The sequence below is a fragment of the Pelobates fuscus genome, chromosome 1, assembly GCF_036172605.1.
Source record: "Pelobates fuscus isolate aPelFus1 chromosome 1, aPelFus1.pri, whole genome shotgun sequence".
NCBI lineage: Eukaryota > Metazoa > Chordata > Amphibia > Anura > Pelobatidae > Pelobates > Pelobates fuscus.
The window spans coordinates 36,309,369-36,331,785 of NC_086317.1; the positions used below are offsets into that span (position 1 = coordinate 36,309,369).

Here is a 22,417-nt window from a genome sequence, read left to right on the forward strand (position 1 = left end):
TGAAAGTACTGATATTCCTAAATGGAATATACAGAAAGAAGAGGGAGTCGGACAAACACAAAGCAGCTCAAACTGGAGAGTATAGGGATTCACCAAAACCTATATAAACAATATTGGAGATAGCACCATAGACTATAGTGCAAAAAATCCAGGAGCTAGCTAATAATTATGGCTCAAATATATACTGTATCTTTAAAAGAATAAATAAAATAAAATAAAATGTAACAGATATGTCCAAATAAAACAACCCAGGGTAAATTATACTATCACCAGATAATATACTATTTCTTGGGATAAAGAGATAATAAAAAATCCACTTGTTATAAAAAACTGTTTATTGTCAAAAACTTAAAAATAAAGATAAGTATCAGTGCACAGTAACACCACCAGTCTAATAAAGATCAAAGAGTTACAAGAAACTTGGAATTGGGAAAGGATGGATGTAGATGCTGTATGTACACTTGCCCTCTGGATTCCGACTGCCGGTGAGGACGGCGTGCGTTTCAGTGTGCGTTCCAGCATGGACCTCACTCCGAGGGACGGACTCTGTAGCCGGTCTGGAATCCGAATATACGAAAGGTTCCTTGTGCATAGACCTGATGTGATGGATCTGTGTTCTGTTTGATTCGTCTGACGCGTTTCGTAGGGGTCTGCCCTACTTCTTCAGAGACTGTGTACATCATGTTGCTTAAGTAGTTCTTATATACATATTTTTCTTATTGCCAATTAAATAATAAAAACATATATTTCGATACAATGACATAATTCTATTTAGCCTTTTGTTGAAAATTCATAATGTTGTATTTGAATGTTTTTTTAGTTCATATTCACTTTGCACATCCAGCACATCAGCTGCCAAAGTGGGTCAGTATACAGATCCATATTAATCTTTTTGGGCACAGTCATCATCCTTAGCATGTTAACTGGGCTAAATTTGAGGTCTTTCTTTTACCAAATTAGATAAAAGCAAGACAATTTTACAAAAATATACATTTTACAAAAATTAATATTTTAAATGAAAGAGATAATATATACATACATACACACACATTTATATCGACAAGTGTATACAGACTTTTTATTTCTCTTTTACCCATGCTAAAAATTGTATAGTTATTAACTAATGGGCTTGAAATAAAGGACATTTAAAAAAAATAAAATATAAAAGATTTATGAATAATACTGTAGGCATAAAACAAGATTCTTTTTTTAAAAAAAATACATGCAATTTTTTATATATATATATATATATATATATATATATATATATATATATATATATATATATATAAAAATCGTGCTTTTGCACTTCCCTCCCCCCTAAAAAAAAGATGCCATGTAAAAATACAGAGATCTCACTCTCAGACAGACAATGTACGTTGCAGAGAACTAAATACATAAAACCATTGTAACAGTCTTCATATTCTCTCTGATTGGCAGAAAGCCATCTGCCAGTCTAAAGCAAATGTGTTTCTCTATAACAGACTGTGATAGACAGTCACTGACTTGGAGTTGCAGTTCAAACCCTAACTCAGAGCTATATGAGGAGAATACCAGGTATTTTATCGTCTGGTTTTTAAAGGTTGATAATCCTTAAAAAGGCACTATATATGTTATTTCAAAGTTCAGTCTGTATATGAAGAATATACAGTATAGCATGTTTGGTGTTTTATGTGCCTATACAGTACAAGTGCTTTTTACTTCTCCACTGGCCAATAAAACAATCTTCACAGCTCTTGGCCCCACACAAAGTGGCTTAGTAGAACCAGGGAACTGATTTCAGCTTGAGTGCTTGATGCAATAATACAGTTATCGTCTCATATAACCAGACACACAAGGTTCATCTAAATCAGAGGTATGATCCTCTTCCTCTGAGCAGTAGTCCTCAGATTCTGAAATGATTGGTGTATCCAATTCATTAGTAGATAGTTCGAATCCTCGTGCACCAGGCAAATCTATAGATCCTTGCATGGTCACTACAGGTTCTTGGCCCCTCTCTGGAAAAGGTTTTTGTAAACCTGTCCAGAGGCGTTCTGGATCTCCTACGGATACTGATTTTAAATTGACGTTGAAGGTGTCTCTAATATTCACTAAAATATTTTCGTTGCTTTCCAACTTGTGAGTGGACATCTCTGTGTTGGAAGAGCAACCTTCGTCAATCTCTACAAGAAGAGTTGCTTCCATTGCCTTTCCCGTTTCAGCAGAAGAGCCACTGTCTTGTCCGCTAGTCTCGACTGAATAAGACTCAGTGGAATAATGTAAAGCACTGTTCTCTTCAGCACTTGTGCTACTTTGATGGAGCTTTTTTCTCTGAGCGTAACCTTGGCCACATTGCCCATCAACACTTTCGCTGTCCTCCTCCTGTTCAGCTTTGTGTATAACATCCACGGCGAAAACTGAAGCTGGAGCATAAACGTTCTTATTCTGAAAAAATGTGCTCTCTGACTGAGGAACAGATTTCTGTAAAATAACAGTGGGAAAAAAAAGTTATTAAACATATTAGCATCAGCTACACAAAAAGATTGTCCCATTCTTGGCTTGGGTAGAACACAGCAGGTGTGTTTTATAGAAAGAATTTAAAGTTGTTTGTGTAATGACCTGCTGTGAGCAGCATTGCAAAGTTGGAACTAGTGGTTTTCAGTGATACTCTAAGTAAGGCAACTTTGGGCCAAGACTTCGTACATTCTATCCTTAAAGGGACACTATGGAATTTAACTGATTTTCTTTCTTTCTGGAAGTTGTAGTTCAGTTATAAGCTTGCTACTTTACGGAAGATGTTAGCGGAAATACAACTCACAGAATCCTTTGCAAGAGGCAGAATGCTGGGATAAAACACTTATTTTTCAATAACTATAAAAAATTATCAAGCGAAAAACAGCGGCACGGTCAAATGTACACAGTCAGGTCTCTGCCTACTGCCATTCCAAAGAACCTCAGTTGCGAGCACGTTTTCTCGGTGGAAGATCTCAATGATTTGCCCGCAGCACATTCACATTATGATGAGGTCTGTCATCATCACTGAGCAATGCAGAGTAATCTGTGGTCATGGGAATACCTACCCTAACAGATCACTTAAATGGCAGTAAGCAGGGAGACAGGGCTGTCTTAATGCGTGGACATGTACGTTAGGTATGCTGGGTAGTTGCCCGGGGGTCCCATAGGAATGTCACCTTTTCAGTATATTATTACAGAAGATTTGTTCATAATCTTCAAACCCTCTTTATTAAAACTGTATTTGAGTTGAGAATGCAAAAAGACATGCTATATACATCCATGATGACAATCTGACATGAACATCTAAACCACGGCTTGACAAATTTGTTAGGAATCTCGGAGCCAGCTAAAAAAGTTACAAGTTTTTTTGTTTTTTTTTAAGGGAAACTATAGTCACCAGAACCACTACAGATTAATGTATTTGTTTTGGTGCCTATAGCCTGTCCCTGTAGCCTTTTCAATGTAAAGTCTGCCTTTTCAGAGAAAAGGCAGTGTTTACATTGCTGCCTACTAAGACCTCTAGTAAGTCACTCAGATGGCTACTAGAGAGTCCTGTGTCAGTGCTCTGCATAGAAGCGCTGAATGTAACCCATAGAGAACATGCGAAATATCCTCCCAATGATTTCCTATGGGAAAGCATTGGCTTAGCGGAGATCATCAAGATCTCAGCTATGGAGACGGGACAAGCCACAGCGAAACCAGCGAAACCAGCATGGCGTGGGAAAAAAGGTGAGTAAAAACACCAATGATGTGATCGTAGGGGGGCAGGTACCTAAACAGATGCACACTCTCTGACAGACATACACACGCTCCTACTGACATACACACACTGACAGAGACATATACACACACACACAGACACTTTCTCTGTGATCTAGTGGTTTTCAGTGATACTCTGAAGTAAGGCAGCTGCAACTTTGAGACAAGACTTAGCACATTCTATCCTTAAAGGGACACTATGGAATTTAATTGATTTTTTTTTTCTTTAAGTACTGTACGGATAATCATTGAAAATGCACAAGTAACCAATACAAAATAATGTTTATATTTTTAATTCTAATCCATCCCGCCTCCCTACCTGGGAGAGCCGAGTGGACTTTCCCTGGGGTCCAGTGAGGCTGCTATTCCTGTGTGTGAGGGAGCAGTGATCTTCCTGCAGCTCCTCTCTGCTCCCTCACACTGTCTGCAGTGATGCCATGGGCCGGAATGAAGTAATATTCCGTCTCCCTGCATCATTACACAGTGCGAGGGAGCAGAGAGAAGCTGCAGGAAGATCACTGCTCCCTTGCGTGCTGCCCCAGCCTGCCGCCTCTATGCTCTCCAGGGCGGTTGGCTACATTCTCCCTGATCCGGATACCTCCATACAGCCAAGGGCAACTGGCTACAAAGCTTCCGAAGCCACCCACCTCCATACCTCCCAGGGTGGCTGGCTACAAAGCTCTCTGAGCTGGCCGACTCCATACAGCCCAGGCTCCATTGTTTGCCCAGCCGGCCACTTTATGTAAAAGGCTGACAAATCCCTATGCAATCCTTTGAAAAGATGTGGCAACCATGGGTTGACTTGGACGACTGAAAAGACAGAGAGTGGCTAGGCGGCCCTGCAGCAGGTCGCTGAAGAGGGACTGGTAGACCCGGACCCAAATGTCCTAATACAAGCTACATAAGCAGTTAGAGGGAAATTAATGGCATGCTTGAAGCGTTAAGGTTTTTTGGTTTCGTTTCAGTCCACTAGGGCTTCAGTTTTTCTATTCTTATTGGGATCCTCCAGAGGATAGACCACAGATAGAAGACACCCCACAATACACACAACCGCACAAACGCAGGTCGCAAAGTCATGTACAGTGCACTTATTGTGTATCTCGATGTAACTGGTCATTTTACAACCTTGTGTCAGAATGCATGTGAATATCTTCTGTATTGTATTACAGCTGTTTCAAAAATAAAGAATAAAAAAAAAAAAAAAGGGCCAACAAATCCCAGGCGCCAGGTCGCAATGGCAACTAGAAATTTTGCCCTGGCGCCTGGGATTTGTCAGCCTTTTACCTAAAGTAGCCGCCTGGGCATTTATCGAGCCCTGATCTAAGCAGTAAGATGCAACCATAATGCAATACTAAAGAATCACGCTATTCGCTTCTGTACCAGCTTGCATCTCCCCTAAAATATCAACGGCATCTTAACTTTATTACTAGAATAGAAGCCTCGAAACTAATCTGAATTTTCCGCATCTTTAACACCAGTGATGAATGTTTAGTCATTTAGGGAAACCGTTCATCACAGACCACTTCATAAAAAAAAAAAAAAAAAACGAAACAAGTATTCATTTATTGACAAATACTGCATTGCAATCAGGAAAAGTAAAAAAAAAATACACACACACACACACACACACTTACCAAGACTTTGGGAAAGAAATGGGGTCCAACGCAAATGAATCCTGCTTTGTCCAAAGAAACCAGTAAACTTATTAGCATAAGTATAAACATCACAGCTCCAGCGATAACCCCTCCTATTAACCACATGTAACCACCATAACCACCTGTAATGAAAAATAAAAGGTATAATTTATCTTATACATAATAATTACACTCCTGGGCAGCACTTTTTTTTGGGAAACTTCCTGTTCCGCATACCCCTTAGAGATACACCGATCACCGAATATTTAAAACATAAATTAAACCTCAACAAATCATTGTGCAGCCGTCTATGAGTTCAAGTGTTACAAAGTTAAAAAAGCTCACAAACCAAAGCTCACATGTTTCAGAGCCTTTTTAGGAGGCTCTGGCTTGGAAAGAGTTACAGCCTATAGGCAGACAATTAACCCTTCTTTAATGAGATCTCAAGGTTTTACCATGAGTACGCCTTGGTACAGAATTGTTAAATTCTTTTGCCACTGTATCAGGTTAAGAAGTGGTAACCCCTTGGTGTGGAGCCGTGTGTTCCAGCTCTAATATTTACCTCTTTTTAGTATTATTATTATCGCCATTTATATAGCGCCAACAGATTCTGTAGCGCGTTACAATATTATGAGAGGGGGGATTTTACTACAAATAGGACATTTACAAGAAAAAACTCTTCTATTGTATTACGTCAGCAAACGCAAAGCTTGAAACACAGCACAATCCAAATTTGGAAAACTATGATAAGGGATATAAAGGGAAATGTTCCCATGGTTAATTCTATGAAACCTGGTAACATATAAAACAAAGTGCAAATCTCCAAAACGTGTTACTTTCACTGTTCCAAATGGATTGCGGTGTTTTCGCAGTACCAATTAGTGCAGACTTGCACATAGTTCATTATCTCTGTAAATAACCTTCTGCTATTCCTATTTTACTAGACGTCAAAATATCACAAATTATCATGGGAAATTTAAAGATAGGAACTATAATTAAAAGGAAAAGATTTTAGCCCAAATTTTGTACCACTGGTACATTTTTTTAAATCTGGGTTTATGTAAAGATTTTTTTAACAAATGATGGATTAAAGCACTTATTATGCCAAATATTATTTTTTTTATTATTTTCAGCAGCTGCTATATTTAGATGCTGCTATTTATTTAGTCTCTCGTCTGATACAGATATGCCAGTAAAGGAGCAGAGGAGATAAAAAGTGTTATTATTCAATCACTCTAACAGGGTTAATCACTAAAGTGAGAAATTAAAGTCAATATAGCCGAACTGGAAAAATTCTCTACGTCAGCTATGCTTTCAGTTTGGCTACTCTGGCCTTAGATTTGAAATTGAGACAATGTATTCACTTTGAATCCTCACTATATTGAATAACCCTGTAACTCATTGATTACTCTAGTCTAGAGAATTGCACTGTTAATGATTAGGATTAGATATAAAAATTAAATATTTTTTTCTTAATGGATAATGTGTTTTGGAGGGGGGGTATCGTGTTTCAGACTGTGAAAGAAGCTGCTTTTACAGCCATCATTCAATAAAGGCACGGGTAAATGGAAAGTCTACTAGTGATATCGCGGTTTATGATGCCCTTAAGCTGATATAAAAGTTTTTATCATTTGGAATGTAAGAGAATATCAATTATTTTAACAAATGCAAATGTTTAAGCAATATTAATAAATGTGCTTGTGCTGCACGTTTTCTCTGTATACACTGTTTTTCAGAGAAAATGCAGTGTTTACATTACAGCCTAGGGATGCCTCCAATTGCCAATCCTCAAATAGCTGCTAGAGGTTCTTCCTGTGGCAGTGCTGCACAGTGTGACTGAGATTCAGTGTCTCCACCCTCTGCATGGAGACACTGAACTTTCCTCATAGTGATGCATTGATTCAATTGTTGCCGATTGGCCAGGGCTCCTCTTGGTTTGTTCTGGCTCTGCCCCTGATCTGCCTCCTTGAAAAAGCTCAGCCAATCCAATGCTTTCCTATGGGAATGCATTGTGATTGGCTCAGATCATAACTTCTGATAAGGTCAGCCTAGCAGGCAGATCAGGGGCATAGCCAGCAGCTGCAGACTTGAACAAAAGTAAGAATTTACTATATTTGGGGGGGCAAGGAGGTGCAGGGGGGCTATAGTGTCAGCTACTGGCTATGCCCCTGATGTTTGTGTTCCTGACCCTATAGTGAACACATGTTTGTGTTCCTAACCCTATAGTGTTACTTTAATATCCTAGACTGAATTATAAAACTTTATTATAACAGTCAATATATAGCAAGGCTTGCCAATTTAATATGCTGATAAAAGCTGAATAAGATACTCCAGGAAACATAAACTGGAGCCTCTGAAAGAAGAAAACTGTGTAAGGAAGACAAGTGTTTTTTACGTGTGATCACAGTTTTCAAAAAGACTAAGCTGGGCATTATGTCCTCATCTACCTAATGTTCCTGTATCATTTTCTAACCCGTCTCATTTATTGTTAAATTTCCCCCCTTTCATAATATTGTAAAGCGCTGCGGAATTAGTCTGCGCTATATAAATACCAATAATAAATATTAAATTGCTGAAGGGAACACAGGGGGAGGAGGGCTGTCTCAGAACATACCAAATGCTGCCCATTGTTTGCCCACAATTAGTCTTACCTTCCAAAGGGTGAGGTTCAGTGATGACACATTGTGGAGCAGATGGGATATGTCGGGTGTTTAGGTTAATACCAAAATTAGTCACAGCAACCGATACACAGTAATTGGTGTTTGGAGACAAGCCGTTTATCACAGTAGTAAAGTTTTCCTCAGTCGTGTCTTTGGTGAGATTTTTTGCCAACTACGAGAAAGAATGAAAATGAAAAAACAAACTCAATGGAAATATGATATATCAATCTTGCATGCTTTACTGGGTTAATGGGGCAGTAGACACAGTCTTCAGGTGCCCGTAAAGGCCCAATGCCAGTGTTTCAAGATCTACAAAGGGAGTCTTGCAGACACATGGCTCAATGATTAGCTTGTGCCCTGTCTTGGCAAGAGATACTATGCAGAATCAACAGTGAAGCAGGTAATGGAGGTATTAAAGAATGTAACATCCATGAAATGTATCATGTATTTTTTTTTAAATTGATATCTTAAAAATGTGGGAAACAGTCGTCAAGATAGCTTTGTAATCAATATTACCTATGAATTGTGCTTTTTGTTGAGCTCTGACATCTCTAATTTTCTTTACTTATATCAGCAAAGATTAAATGTAACAATAAGTCATAATTAAAATAAGCGACTGTAATTAACACTTTTTATATCAGGCGATTTGTGCCTAATAAAAAAGATTAATTAACTGTGTCCTGATTCCGTCCAAGTTCTTGTGACTGCGGAGTATCCAATTTGATCCAGTGAGGGGAGGGGACCACTGTAGGGCTTCAAGGCGCTTCTAGAATTCACATCTTGTGAGTGTAACCAATAACTGCCGTGTTTCATTTTTATCACTGTACATCACTATGTATTGTTTATTTTTTGTTTTCTAGAATTTAGCTGTATGCCAGTTTTTGTATACATACCCGTCATATTAGAGGCGCTACAGGGGAAGGCCTCTTGGGAAGCGGTAATTTGTCGTACTAAGTTAAGTACTTTTTTCTCCACCCATCACTTGTTTGGTTTTTGAGTGGAGCACTTTTTATATAATCTCGGTGACACAGACAGACCTGCTCACCGACAGAAAATGTTATAAGTACACAGGCAATCTCACTGGTTCATGTACAGAGGCACAAGCACACTACAATCACACTCACTGATAGGGGCTATAATGGGATGGAAGGTTAGAAAAGACTATGGAGGCTGGCCAAAATGGAGAGGCCCTGACCCCAGCAGCATGATGGGGCCCTTGGGCTCTGCTCAAATGGTCTATTCCACCATAGAGTACTTGTAGTATCTGTGGGCAGATTATTTAAGGACTTCTTCCTTGAATGGTACAGTGCTTGAAACTAATTGGATAAACTCATCTCGGTTTTAGGTTCTGATTGGTTATATAGGAATCAATTGTACTAAGCACGTTTTTGTTTTATCAGTTACTGTGTTATTGGTGTGTTTCATTTTTATCACTGTACATCATTATGTATTGCTTATTTTTGTTTTCTAGAATTTAGCTGTATCCCAGTTTTCATATACATATGTGTCACAGAGATTGCCAGTGAACTTTTGTGAGCTATATTTTGCCTGCAGGTGAGCATGTTCACTGTATAATTACATTTTGCACTCAAAGAATAAACATTTTACATATATACTATAAAGCATGGGTGTCTGGAGGATTTGTCAACTTGCCCCCCTTCCTCACAGGTACCCATGCAGGGTACTTTGTTTAATAAATACACTTTAAAAGCCTGCACTTACAAACAGTGTGCTCAGCCACCAGGGCTGCCATCAGAAATTTTGGGGCCCCTGACAAAGCACAAGGTCTGGGCCCCCCCCCCCCCCCCCTCCCGGGCCCGCCCACGCCCTACCTAGTTCGCTGACAATGATGCAGGACTGAATGTGGTGTGTATGGTGGAAGTAAATTAGAATGTGTGTAATGGTTGTAGTGTTTGTGTGTATTAGATACTGTTTGTGCAGTGAATGCAGAGTGTGTGTTTGTGTAGCGGATGCAGTGTGTATAGTGAACATAGAGTGTGTTTGAGTAGTGGATGTAGTGTGTGTTTGTGTAGTGGATGTAGTGTTTGTATGTACTATATGAAATGTGTTTAGTGGATGCAGTGTCTGTAGTGGATGTAGTGTGTGTATTAGACGCAGCGTCTGTGTACAGTGAATGCAGAGTGTTTCAATTTATGGTGGATGTAGTGTGTGTACAGAGTGTGTGTTAGTGTGTAATAAATGCAGAGTGTGTGTTAGGGTGTAATAAATGCAGAGTGTGTGTTAGGGTGTAGTGAATGCAGAGTGTGTCAGTGTAATGAATGTAGTGTGTGTAAATTTGTAGTGAATGCAGTGTGTGTTAATGTGTAGCGGATGCAGAGTGTGTGTTAATGTGTAGCGGATGCAGAGTGTGTGTTAGTGTAGTGAATGCAGAGTGTTAATGTGTAGTGAATGCAGAGAGTGTGTTAGTGTGTAGCGGATGCAGAGTGTGTGTTAGTGTAGTGAATGCAGAGTGTGTCAGTATAGTGGATGCAGTGAGTGTGTTAGTGTGTAGTGTATGCAGAGTGCATGTTGTATTAGTGAATGCAGTGTGTGTATTGTATTAGTGTATGCAGAGTGTGTTGTGTCAGTGTATGCAGAGTGTGTTGTGTTAGTGTATGCAGTGTGTGTGTGCAGGGCCGTCTTTAATAACGACTGGACCCGCTTGCTTGGGCCCCCTGGGCCCTGCCGCCGTCGCCCCTCACTCCCTGGTATGCAATCACGGCATCCATCCCAATGCAGTGGCGGCATTAAATAGAATGAATTTTATTGGGACACCCAATTGCAAGATTGGACTAAAGGTAGAACCCCATCTGTCGTGCAACTCTAACAATGCTTTGACAGGTGGGGCTCTACCAATTTCCCATGCTTGCAGGGTTGTATTTAGCACTGTTTTGTGTGTTTGAATGTAAGCATGTGTTTGTATGAAGTATGTTTGTGTTAATGTGTTTGTATGTGGTACTGGAGTTTGAATGAAAGTGTGCATTTATGTGTAGTGTTTGTTTTTGAATGTAGGAGTGTGCTTGTATGTAGTGTTGAAGTTTGAATGGAGGGGTGTATTTGTATATAAAGCTGCGGCTCAGATGCACAGGTACATACTCTGACACACAAGCAGATACACAGATACATACACTGACTACATACAGATAAGCAGGCACATACACTGACAGACATACTGCCACACAGGTACATATATTGACACACACAGACACATACACTGGTAGACGTACTGACAGACACACACAGGCTTATATACAGACATACTGACACACACACTGATCAACATACTGACACACATACACTGACAGAAATACTGACACCCACACACAGGCACATACACTGACCGAGATACTGACACACACACACACACACAGACACACTGACACCCATATACACTGAGAAATACTGACACACATCCAGGCACATATACTGACACACACACAGACACATACAGAGACTGACACATGCATGCACATGCACTGACAGACATACTGACACACACACACACACACACACACACACTGACAGACACACTGACACCCATATACACTGAGAAATACTGACACACATCCAGGCACATATACTGACACACACAGACACATACAGAGACTGACACATGCATGCACATGCACTGACAGACATACTGACACACACACACACACACACTGACAGACACACTGACTCCCATATACACTGAGAAATACTGACACACATCCAGGCACATATACTGACACACACAGACACATACAGAGACTGACACATGCATGCACATGCACTGACAGACATACTGACACACACACACACACACACACACTGACAGACACACTGACACCCATATACACTGAGAAATACTGACACACATCCAGGCACATATACTGACACACACAGACATACAGAGACTGACACATGCATGCACATGCACTGACAGACATACTGACACACACACAGACATACTGACACACACACAGACATACTGACACACACACAAATATTTTGACACACAGACAGACCTACTGACACACACAGATATATTGACACACAGACACACAGACAAACAGACATACTGACACACAGACAAACAGACATACTGACACACAGACAAACAGACATATACAGACACACAGACAGATATATTGACACACAGACAAACACATGTAAAATGTACATTTTTAAACCCACCCTCCAGTTTCCTACCTTTTGCTGGAGGGTGGATTCTATGGGGTTCCAGTGTGGTGCCTGAGGATGATGGGAGTGAGGATCCCCCATCCTCACTCCCTCCCAGCCGGCTGCCGGAAAGCAAGGGGCCCGGTCGTGGGGGGAAAGAGCGCCCGACCGGGCCCCTGCTGATACAAGCCCTCCGGGTGGCCCTAAGTGCATGGGCCACCCGGTGGGACTCAGAGGACGGGGGGAAATTTTTTACATCATTTTTTTTTAAAAAAAAATCTAATTACATGTTTCTCCCCCCTCCCTGCTTACCTTGTCCAGGGAGGGGGGAGATTCCATGATCCCTGGTGGTCCGGTGGGGGGGCCCCGGCTCCCCTTTACCGCAGAGGGGGCCCAGGCAGCACACAGCTTCTCTTCTCTCCTCTGTTCCAATAACTCTCGCGAGACCCGCGGAGCGTTGCCATGGCAACCGGGTCTCGCGAGAGTTATTACAAGAGAGGAGAAGCTGTGTGCTGCCTGGGCCCCCTCTGCGGTAACAGGGAGCCGGGGGCCCGCGGCTGCACACATAGATAGCGATATTCGCTATCTATGTGTGCAGGGAGGGAAAGTGGGGCCCAGGACTGCCAGAGCAGTCCGGGCCCCCCAGGGCCGCCGGGCCCGTGACAACCGTCATGGTTGTCACCCCCTGATGGCGGCCCTGTCAGCCACACTCCTCATTAAGAAGCTGTGTCTTCACTCCCGTGCCTGGGCTGCATTAGAGAGCAGAGATAGACTTCTATAACTGCTCTCTCCTACCTGCAGGGGGCACCAAACTGAGCTTATCTCTCTGCAAGGACTACCAGTCCCAAGCTGCTCAGCCAGAGTACGCAAGAGCAAATAAGGAGAGAATCACTAGAACTGGGAATGTACAGACATGGAGAATATATGAAGAAAGGGACAGAATGGAGGGTGGGAGGGGGAATATTAAGAAATTTGTAGGTGTCTGTGTCTAGGGGTTTATAGGAAAATGGACACAAGTTATGGAGAAAGTGGAAGGTGTGTGTCTAATGAAAAGTTCTGTTCATAAAATTAAAATGATGTCTGCATGCTGATGTATGTCTGATTATAATAGAGAAGTTTGGGTGATATTAGAAATGGGACACAAAGTGGGAAGAATTTGGAGAAATGTAAAGGTTTCACAGCAGATTATGAGAAAAGGGAGAAAAGGTGTGTGTGTGGGTAAACATGGAGAAAGCTGAATGTGTGGGGGGGATATTAGAAAAGGGACAGTTTTTTTAGGGGGGTGGGGGATTTGGAGAAAGCAGTAGGTGTAGGGGTAGAATGTGAGAAATTGGTGGTAAAATATGTACAGACGGACAGCAAGTGGGGGAAAGTATCTGGACAGAAGGACACTAGGGGAGTATGGAAAGAGGAACACCACTGGAGGAAGGGACAATGTGGGAAGGGGTTGGGGGCAAAAACACAGAGGGGCTGGGGATGAGGACAATGACAGAAAGGGGCTGAGAAGCGGATAATAACACACGAAGGAGCTAAGAATGAGATAATGACACACAAAGGGTCTGGAGAAGTGGACAATGATACACACAGAGGAGCTAGGGTAGGAGACTGACACAGAGGGGCTGGGAAGAGGATCAAGAGACATGTGCATGCTACCTAGTGGCAGTAGCTTTGTGTGCAGTCTAGTGCTGTGGCAAGTGAAATGCTGTGCACGCCACCTATTGCTGTGGCCAAATGCAGATTCTACATAGAATTCAGTTATAGTGCCTTGATCATGGGTATAGGACTAACATGGTGCACTGAATAGTGTTAACATTAAAACAGATTAGAACTTACAATACTTAAATCAGACAATGTCAACTTGATTCTTCTAATAAGATTTTGCATCAGGTTTCTCAACCCTTTGCATGCCTGCGCTTTAGGTGATATTGACTATGCCCCTCCTCTTCATGAATAAAAATGAACACTTGTTTAAGAACATTTAGAAAACTTACCTGGTGTTTGCTAGGGCCTCCTCTGCAGCCAGAAGCTCTACCACACAGCTAAGTTCAGCAGTACAGAGTCACATTTATTGGCCATAAACCAGACCTGCACAGCAGTGTTTAACTCAGTGGGGCTGAAGGAGTCTGTGACAGGTGCCTGGCAGACCCCATTTAGGTTGTCAAACTGCTCTTAAATGGTTTGACTATTTACTCTTCGAGGGTGCCTGGGCGCTCCTGCCACCATAACTACTGCAGATGGTTATTGTACATGTAGTGTTCCTATATATAATCTACCAGTGCCACTCCCGAGAATAGGTTCTGGATCTACCCCAGTTTCTAATGGTGGCCGCCGCGCATGGCTAACCTCTAGGAAAAATAAAGCGTTATACCTGCTAAAGAGGATCCACGCTTACCTCATTGGGAGTCACCACCGTAATTGTGTATTGTATGGCGTACTCGTTGACCAGCTTTAAGATAGGATTGTTGTCTGAGCTCACCGTGGGCAATTTTGGAAGATTTATTGTAAGATTGATACATTTGTTGCATGAAGTAACACGAACAATGGGCGGCCCCAGTGCAGCTAGAGCGAAACAAGGGGTAAACCATCATTAAAATGACTAATAAAACAGTATTTTGTATTACAGCTACTAGCAAGATCTAATTAATATGTAGCCACAAAGGGGATAAGATACAGGCCACTAGACTAGCCTAATACTACGTTAGCTGCAGAGGCTTTTACCTCCTAAAGGGCCCCTGAGGATTACCATTCGAAGGGTAATGTGACCCTACTTTTATTGCACAATCAGTCTTTAGGGCCATTACTAAGTCTGGAGTCTCTTATTCTGGTCTATGGAGTCAGAGCTGTTGGACATATTTACCAAGAACTGCAAGGGTTAAAATGCATGTTGCACCGCAGCAGTTTAACTCCCTCAGCAGAGTAAAGGAATGTGAAGTCACTAGCCTATACGTATACATACATATCCTGCAGTTCGTTTCTCTTTTTACCTGCAAATCTCAAACTGCCATAAAATAAAAGTGATTTTTTTTTTTTGTCCAGATTAACTTGAACAGGTAACAAAATAATCCATTAACACACTTTAGTAGCAGTTATAATTCTCCTTACCGCCTCTCCTATACATGCAGGTCCCAGGGTGACACACTATTGTACTAACCACACTCTAGTTCTGCCCAACTCCCGTCCCTCTGCAATCTGATTGGCCGTTGGCAAAGAGGTCTATGCTGAGAACTGATTGACAAGTGGGGGGAAAGTTTAATTTTTTTTCATTTTTTTTTTAAAGAGCTTTTGATTAACCCCTTAAGGACACATGACATGTCTGACATGTCATGATTCCCTTTTATTCCAGAAGTTTGGTCCTTAAGGGGTTAAAATCTATACATTTGTTAGTACTCTGTACAGGTGAAAATTTCTGCTCTTTAAATTAAAGTTGAACGTACCATGACAGGTAAATATTTAATTTAAAATAAAAATAGCCAACCTTTTACCATTTAAAATAAAAAAAAAATACATTTACTGTGGATGTGTGTATTTTGTAATGCATACATGCAAGTAAAATATATCTTTTATATTCTCGTTTCCAGTGTTTTATCTTTAAGTCTTAAAAGAACCATATATGACGCACTCTGAGCTAGTTCAGCTGTTCATACTGTGAACAGTCCTTTGTGTTATTAAGGTTTTCAACCAAATAATTTTTTCATTATTATTTGTCAATGTATTTTTATTATCTTTAATTTTCATTCAATATGAAAAGAAGCATAGTTTGCTAGAACAATTCAAAGATTACATTTCAAATTTAAATTGTGACACAAGCTTTTTCAGCTACCATAGGAGGTGGTGGTCACAGGTCTACTTTAAAACGACACATTGTATCAGCTGATATGCTGCTGTTGGAAGCAAAACCTTGCAAACCTACCACTGTGACATATATCCTGGACCTACAGGATTATTACACCAGGCATACTGGAGCGTTTTTACTTACTGCTTTCGAACGGATTAAACAATGTAGAGTATGAAATGTTCGAAATAGCATTATGGGTGAAGCTTTGCACAGATCCTTGGTAATTTCCTAGAAGGTCGGTAAAATATTCCGTCAGGTCACAGAGCTGGTTTGTAACATTGGAGCATTTATCAACTGGTTTCCACTGCGATCTTCAGAAAACAGGCCCCCCAAAAAATAAAAATAAAACTTGTATCATACGAGGTATTGTAAAAGTGTTGTGTTACACGGCAGATCAATACAGAAAGCTCAAGACTAACCGAGTTAATGTAAAAGCGAACCACAGAAGTTTTACCTTATCCAATGATGCATCACGATAATGAACAGACTGCTTGAAACACTAGACTTTGCACTTTTTTGAATTGTTTAAATGCTTTCGTTATGAAAAACTATATTGTCCATATTATTAGGTCCACTGAATCACGAAAGACAATCTTGCCAAACAAGTACACAATAGCCAACGTGCCAAAGTATCAGCAACCAACAGTAACCAACGTGCCAAAGTAAAAACTTCCCAGCAATCCAGCGTTAAGCAATGTTCCCGAATCTCCTCTTCACGCCCCGTTCCAACGTCACAGCCTCCCTCGTGTGGCCAATCAAATGCTTCAAAACAGAATCATTTGAGGGGATTATTCTCACCAAGAATTGGTGGCCTTTGCCCATTGTCATTAGCCCTTTTCTTCTCCTCCATTGACAATGGGCCATTCTCCCCCCTAGCCCTGTCTCTCTCCTCCCCTCCCCACTGCCAGTAGGCCAATCTCTCCTGCCTCCCCCCAACTGCAAGAAGCCAACCTCCCCCCACTGCCAGAAGCTCAATCTCATCCCCCAAAATTGCCACAAGCCAAATCTCTCCCGTCCCCCAAAACTGCCAGAAGCCAAATCTCTCCCATCCCCCAAAACTGCCAGAAGCCAAATCTCTCCCGTCCCCCAAAACTGCCAGAAGCCAAATCTCTCCCGTCCCCCAAAACTGCCAGAAGCCAAATCTCTCCCGTCCCCCAAAACTGCCAGAGGCCAAATCTCTCCCGTCCCCCAACTGCCAGAGGCCAAATCTCTCCCGTCCCCCAACTGCCAAAGGCCAAATCTCTCCCGTCCCCCAACTGCCAGAAGCCAAATCTCTCCCGTCCCCCAACTGCCAGAAGCCAAATCTCTCCCGTCCCCCAACTGCCAGAAGCCAAATCTCTCCCGTCCCCCAACTGCCAGAAGCCAAATCTCTCCCGTCCCCCAACTGCCAGAAGCCAAATCTCTCCCGTCCCCCAACTGCCAGAAGCCAAATCTCTCCCGTCCCCCAACTGCCAGAAACCAAATCTCTCCCATCCCCCAACTGCCAGAAGCCAAATCTCTCCCGTCCCCCAACTGCCAGAAGCCACTGCAAGTAGGCCAATCAGTAGGACAATCTATCTTGTCCCCATACTGCCAGTAGGCCAAACTCTCTTGTCCCCACACTGCCAGTAGGCCAAACTCTCTTGTCCCCACACTGCCAGTAGGCCAAACTCTCTTGTCCCCACACTGCCAGTAGGCCAAACTCTCTTGTCCCCACACTGCCAGTAGGCCAAACTCTTGTCCCCACACTGCCAGTAGGCCAAACTCTCTTGTCCCCACACTGCCAGTAGGCCAAACTCTCTTGTCCCCACACTGCCAGTAGGCCAAACTCTCTTGTCCCCACACTGCCAATCTCTCCTGTCCCATCATTTCCAGTAGTCCAATCTCTACCACCCTAGTCTGTAGCTCTTTTTCTCCACTGTCACACTTTTAGTAGCCCATTTTCCCCTCATCTCTTGCTAATAGCCAATAGCCTCCACTCTACCTCACTGACAGTAGCCCATGTTCCACAGCATTATACATGGTAATGGTAATTTCTTATAAATATTTAAATCCTTGTTTAAGTGCAGAAAATAAGTTAAAACAGGAATAAACGTACCTTTCTTGGGTAATGTAGTGAACAGATGCATTCAAATAATTATTCTCCCAGACCAATATATGCACGAAGTTTTCAGAAATTATACGAACGTTCCGTGGAGGTGGCAGATTTGATGATACTGAAATAAAATATAAAATACCAGAAGGTTCTTAGAATTTAGTTTTTTCTCGTATACATAAAAATTTGTTCTTTTTTTAACAAGCTAATTCGGAAACCACACGAGAAAAAAAAATAAAATGATCTTCACTTAACAGCATACCACTCTTTCCCATAACATTTACTTTATTAAATATATGTCTGTCAGGAGTTAATGCATATGGGGATGAAATAACTGCTTATTACAATACCTTTAGAAGCACGGACGTTATTTTCCTCTTTCCTTATGCACCTTGTATATTAATGTTTATACTCCTTATACTTGTCAAAACCTGTGTGCCACCATTTTGTTCCCTTCTGTCTGTGGTGTCATATAAACCCAAAAACCATGGAGAAATAGAACGACAATAAAGGATCCAAAAAAAATAAAAAATAAAAGTGTGCAAAGCCACACACTTGGTAGCTTTGGTTAATTTCAATATATATTTATTTGACTATATAATGACTAACTCTTCAAATAAAGATTGTTTTAAAAAAATAAAAAAAAAGTGAAAGCTTTTCTTTTGTATTCCTTTTGTGCAACTTTATTTAGTGAGCAATGGTGGTGGACACTCCTCCTCCCCAGATTAATCAATAGGGACATTACAATAAAAATACAAATTACCACCCACCTAATCCTCTTATCTATGTGAGCATGTTAGTTTACTTGTGTGGGGATACCGGAGATCTATATAGCACCCCATTTTAATAAGTGCTCATCTATGTTGTATTGTATGTAGCAACACCAAAAAGCCAAAGTAGATCCCGTCTCTCTTTTATGTGACCCATGTCCAGCCTGGTGATATCTGTGATAGGGGGTTGCCCTTCGTGGCTCCATCTATTTCTCGGTGTCTATTAACAAACTGTCATGATTGGCCTATAGGATGCTGCTCCGATAACCGTACATAATATTTGCAGACAGGACACACTTGCTCTGGGTTTTAGGGTCCCTGATGGTGCTGTGTGCACCAAAATGAGCATCAGACCATTGTCAGGTTTTTTAAGGTATCCTGGGGCGCACTATGTTTTGTTAGTCACTTTTAATGTAAGTGGAACTTGTTAACAATCTTACTAGCTTTGGTATATAGGTTGCTTTGGGCATGTAACGTATAGATAATATAGTTATTTTAGAGAGTGCCTACATCTTGCTTTATATTTACTTTGTTTTAATCTCCCATATAGGCTGCCCTACTTTAACCATGTCCACGCAGTTATTTTAGAGCGCCTACATCTTGATTTGTATAGATAATAGCCTAGTAACAAGAGAGTTTACAGGTTTGTTGGCTGTATAGCTTAATCTACTTATCTATCCAGTTTGAAGGTGCCTGATATGCAAGATGCATTGTACAACCACGGTGTGCTACCGTTTTACTAACCTGTATACTAAAATCAACTTCATTAGCACACTGGCAGTGAACCCAGGAGGCAAAAGAGGGGGGGGGGACGACGCTAAAAGCAAGTATATTTAAAATCTTATAAAAAAGAACTGGTGATGGCACGTTTTGAAGTTCTAAAAGTGATATTTGTGTTGGTAGCCGAAAAATACTGAACCCCTGTACAAAGAAATAAAAAGGGAAGGATAAAAGGGGGGGGGAAGGAGAATTTTTTTCTTTTTATTACAAACTCTACCCACTGGTTCAAGGGGAGAAAGATAAAGGGTTTAATAAACCGCACAAATTACACGAGTGGAAAACTATAAAGGTTTGTCTATAAATAATAACGAGAAGAGAAAGAGAAAAGAGGAAAACAAAGGGGAAGCAAGTGAACTAAGTAGTGGAAATGGGTACGGTAAAAATCCCTCCTAAAAAAAGAACCAAAAAAAGATAACAAACAAGACAAGCACATGTCTGCCTTTTCTCCCCTCCAAATAAACAGGGAGTAGAAAATAATTTTGTAGAAGAATCCCTAGTGGAAGACAGAAGAAATTCCATGTCTAACCTTCAAGATTTTATTAAAACAAACTTGGAAAACAAAACGGAGACATTTAAAAGAGAGCTAGATAATAGTACAAGCCAATTAAAACAGCAAATAGAAGAACTTGGTACGAAAATAATTAAATAGAGGAAAATCAAGAAAGAATAGCATCTCATTAAAAAGTAGTTTCTGAGGAGCAGGAAAAAATAAAGACGGACCCGAATAATTTAGAAATGCAACTAAATCAATTGGAGGATAGACAAAGGATGAAAAATATAAGAATAAAAAAATATTCCCGAGGACATCACTTCTTAAAGAATAAAAGAATTTCTAATTGTACTGTTTGCAACGCTAAATATACAAATCCCAAATCAAGAAAGAATGATAGAGAACATATACCGGGTGAGAAAACCGCAAAGCATCCCGGAATCATGTCCTAGAGATACGGTGGTCTCCCTATAGTCACTCCATATTAAACAACAGGTTATTCGGGCAAGCAGAAATATGAAGATAACAGAAGAAAGATTTAAAAGACATCTCTTCCCTTCCTTTCCTAAGAACAAATAGATGAGCACAGTGGGGAAAAGGAGAAGAGAAAGAATAACTGCATGGTGTGACAAGCAAAGAACACAAAATACTAAAGGGTATTATATAAGAATAGTGGATGTAAGATAATTCATATGTAAGAAGTGTGGTATATATTCACTTGGTAAACGTATAGTTTATGTAGTAGTTTAAAGTTGTATTTTTTATCGTGACGTTCCTCTTCATGTCCTATGCTGGATAGATTGTGTCCTGAACTCTGATGTAGGTGAGAATGTGTGTTGTTCTCCTTGTTTTAAAGGAGAACCTATATTGGGACAAGGAGTAAAAAACTAGGATATAACTCTGAAGTGCATCTCTATGAATATACAGGGTTGAAATACCCCATTTAAAAGAAAACTTTTATATGAATTACTCAGAAAGGACCAGATAGACATAGCAATGATTCAAGAAACTCACTAGAAAATGGAGGAGAAGATCAGATGGAAATATGAGTGGTATGAGGTAGCCGCACATGCATCTCTTGAGAGAGCAAAAAAAAAAAAAAAAGAGAAATGCCCATTATTTTTTCAAAAAAGCTCAATAAAGAGACAATGAAGGTAGATATCAGATTTTAGTATGTAAAATAGACTCGGTTAATTATACTTTTGTAAATCTGTATCTCCCCAATGTTTTACCAACCAAGTACTTAAAGAAGAAAATGGAAAGGGTGGAAAAAGTTAAATTGGGATTTGTAACGGACCGTTTCACTTACAAGAGGATAAAACCCAGTTTAGGCAATAATCCCCTTTCCAGATGCACAGGCAGCTACTGCAAACACCATTCTCCCGACTGGAACCACACGAACACTGGGACAGCTGAACAAGAAAAGCAGACATCGGCTTACACTCCTGGCAGTCAGCAAACAATCCCATTCCCCCAAAGAACGAGACGACACATCGCTTTGAGGGTTAAGCAAGACTCAGGACTGAGACACCCAGTCTGGCTTTTATTTCCAACTCACACATACAGGCCACACCCAGGGGGAGGCATAAAATAACCAGTCAGATACATGGCACAACCCACACATCCCCTCCCCTCAGATAACCAGTTAACATAATTATACAGCCAGGAAAACTACAGTTTTTATACATGTGCTATAACTTTAAATCAATACATCCAATCTTCCTAAACACTGCATATTTAGAATCAGCACACTTTAAACATACACCCTTCCAAAAATCAGCCAAATCCCTCCAGTGGATCAAAAGTTAGCTGGAAGTCCTTTATGACCGACCGCAAGCACAATTTCCTGCCCAAAACAGTTCCATAGATTTGGGCTGTGCGGCCGGTCAATTTCATGCCGAAAAAACGACTAAGTCCCATTTCGTCTCTGGAGCTGAAAAACGAAATGATGGAGAAGGTAAGGGTCAGCGGTGTTCGGCAGAATGTGTAGCCGATTTTGGTTCCACAGAATCTTTAGCATACACCGCTGACCGCATTCGAATGACTAAAATGGCCGCCGCCACGTGTTCGGCTGTCGAATGGCGGCCACCCAGCGCTCGGCAATTAACCTGCAGTAACCTCACAGCCTGGGAGGTAAATTGCCTGCACACTTTAACTTCTGGGTGGTCTGCCTGTGTGGTACTTGGTTCAGTAAGCCCTATGTACTGAACCAAGTGGGAGAGAGCCAGGGGCAAGTTATTTTACAGGTCTGGGGACATAG

The 22,417-nt window shown here is 41.1% G+C and overlaps 1 protein-coding gene across 2 annotated transcripts in view; it reads right to left on the reverse strand.

Annotated features, from left to right (window-relative positions):
• Nucleotides 1-1,318: 1,318 nt before the first annotated feature.
• The window catches only part of LOC134586860 (interferon alpha/beta receptor 2-like), a 39,655-nt gene continuing 18,556 nt past the window's right edge, over nt 1,319-22,417 (reverse strand). For both annotated transcript variants that reach the window (XM_063442743.1, XM_063442754.1), the window contains exons 3-8: nt 18,121-18,238; nt 16,185-16,354; nt 14,601-14,767; nt 8,039-8,219; nt 5,388-5,530; nt 1,319-2,460 (exon numbers count right to left, since the gene is read on the reverse strand). In XM_063442743.1, the coding sequence (XP_063298813.1) occupies nt 1,810-2,460; nt 5,388-5,530; nt 8,039-8,219; nt 14,601-14,767; nt 16,185-16,354; nt 18,121-18,238 (1,430 nt within the window). In that variant the 3' untranslated portion in view covers nt 1,319-1,809. The remainder of the gene's footprint in view (nt 2,461-5,387; nt 5,531-8,038; nt 8,220-14,600; nt 14,768-16,184; nt 16,355-18,120; nt 18,239-22,417) is intronic.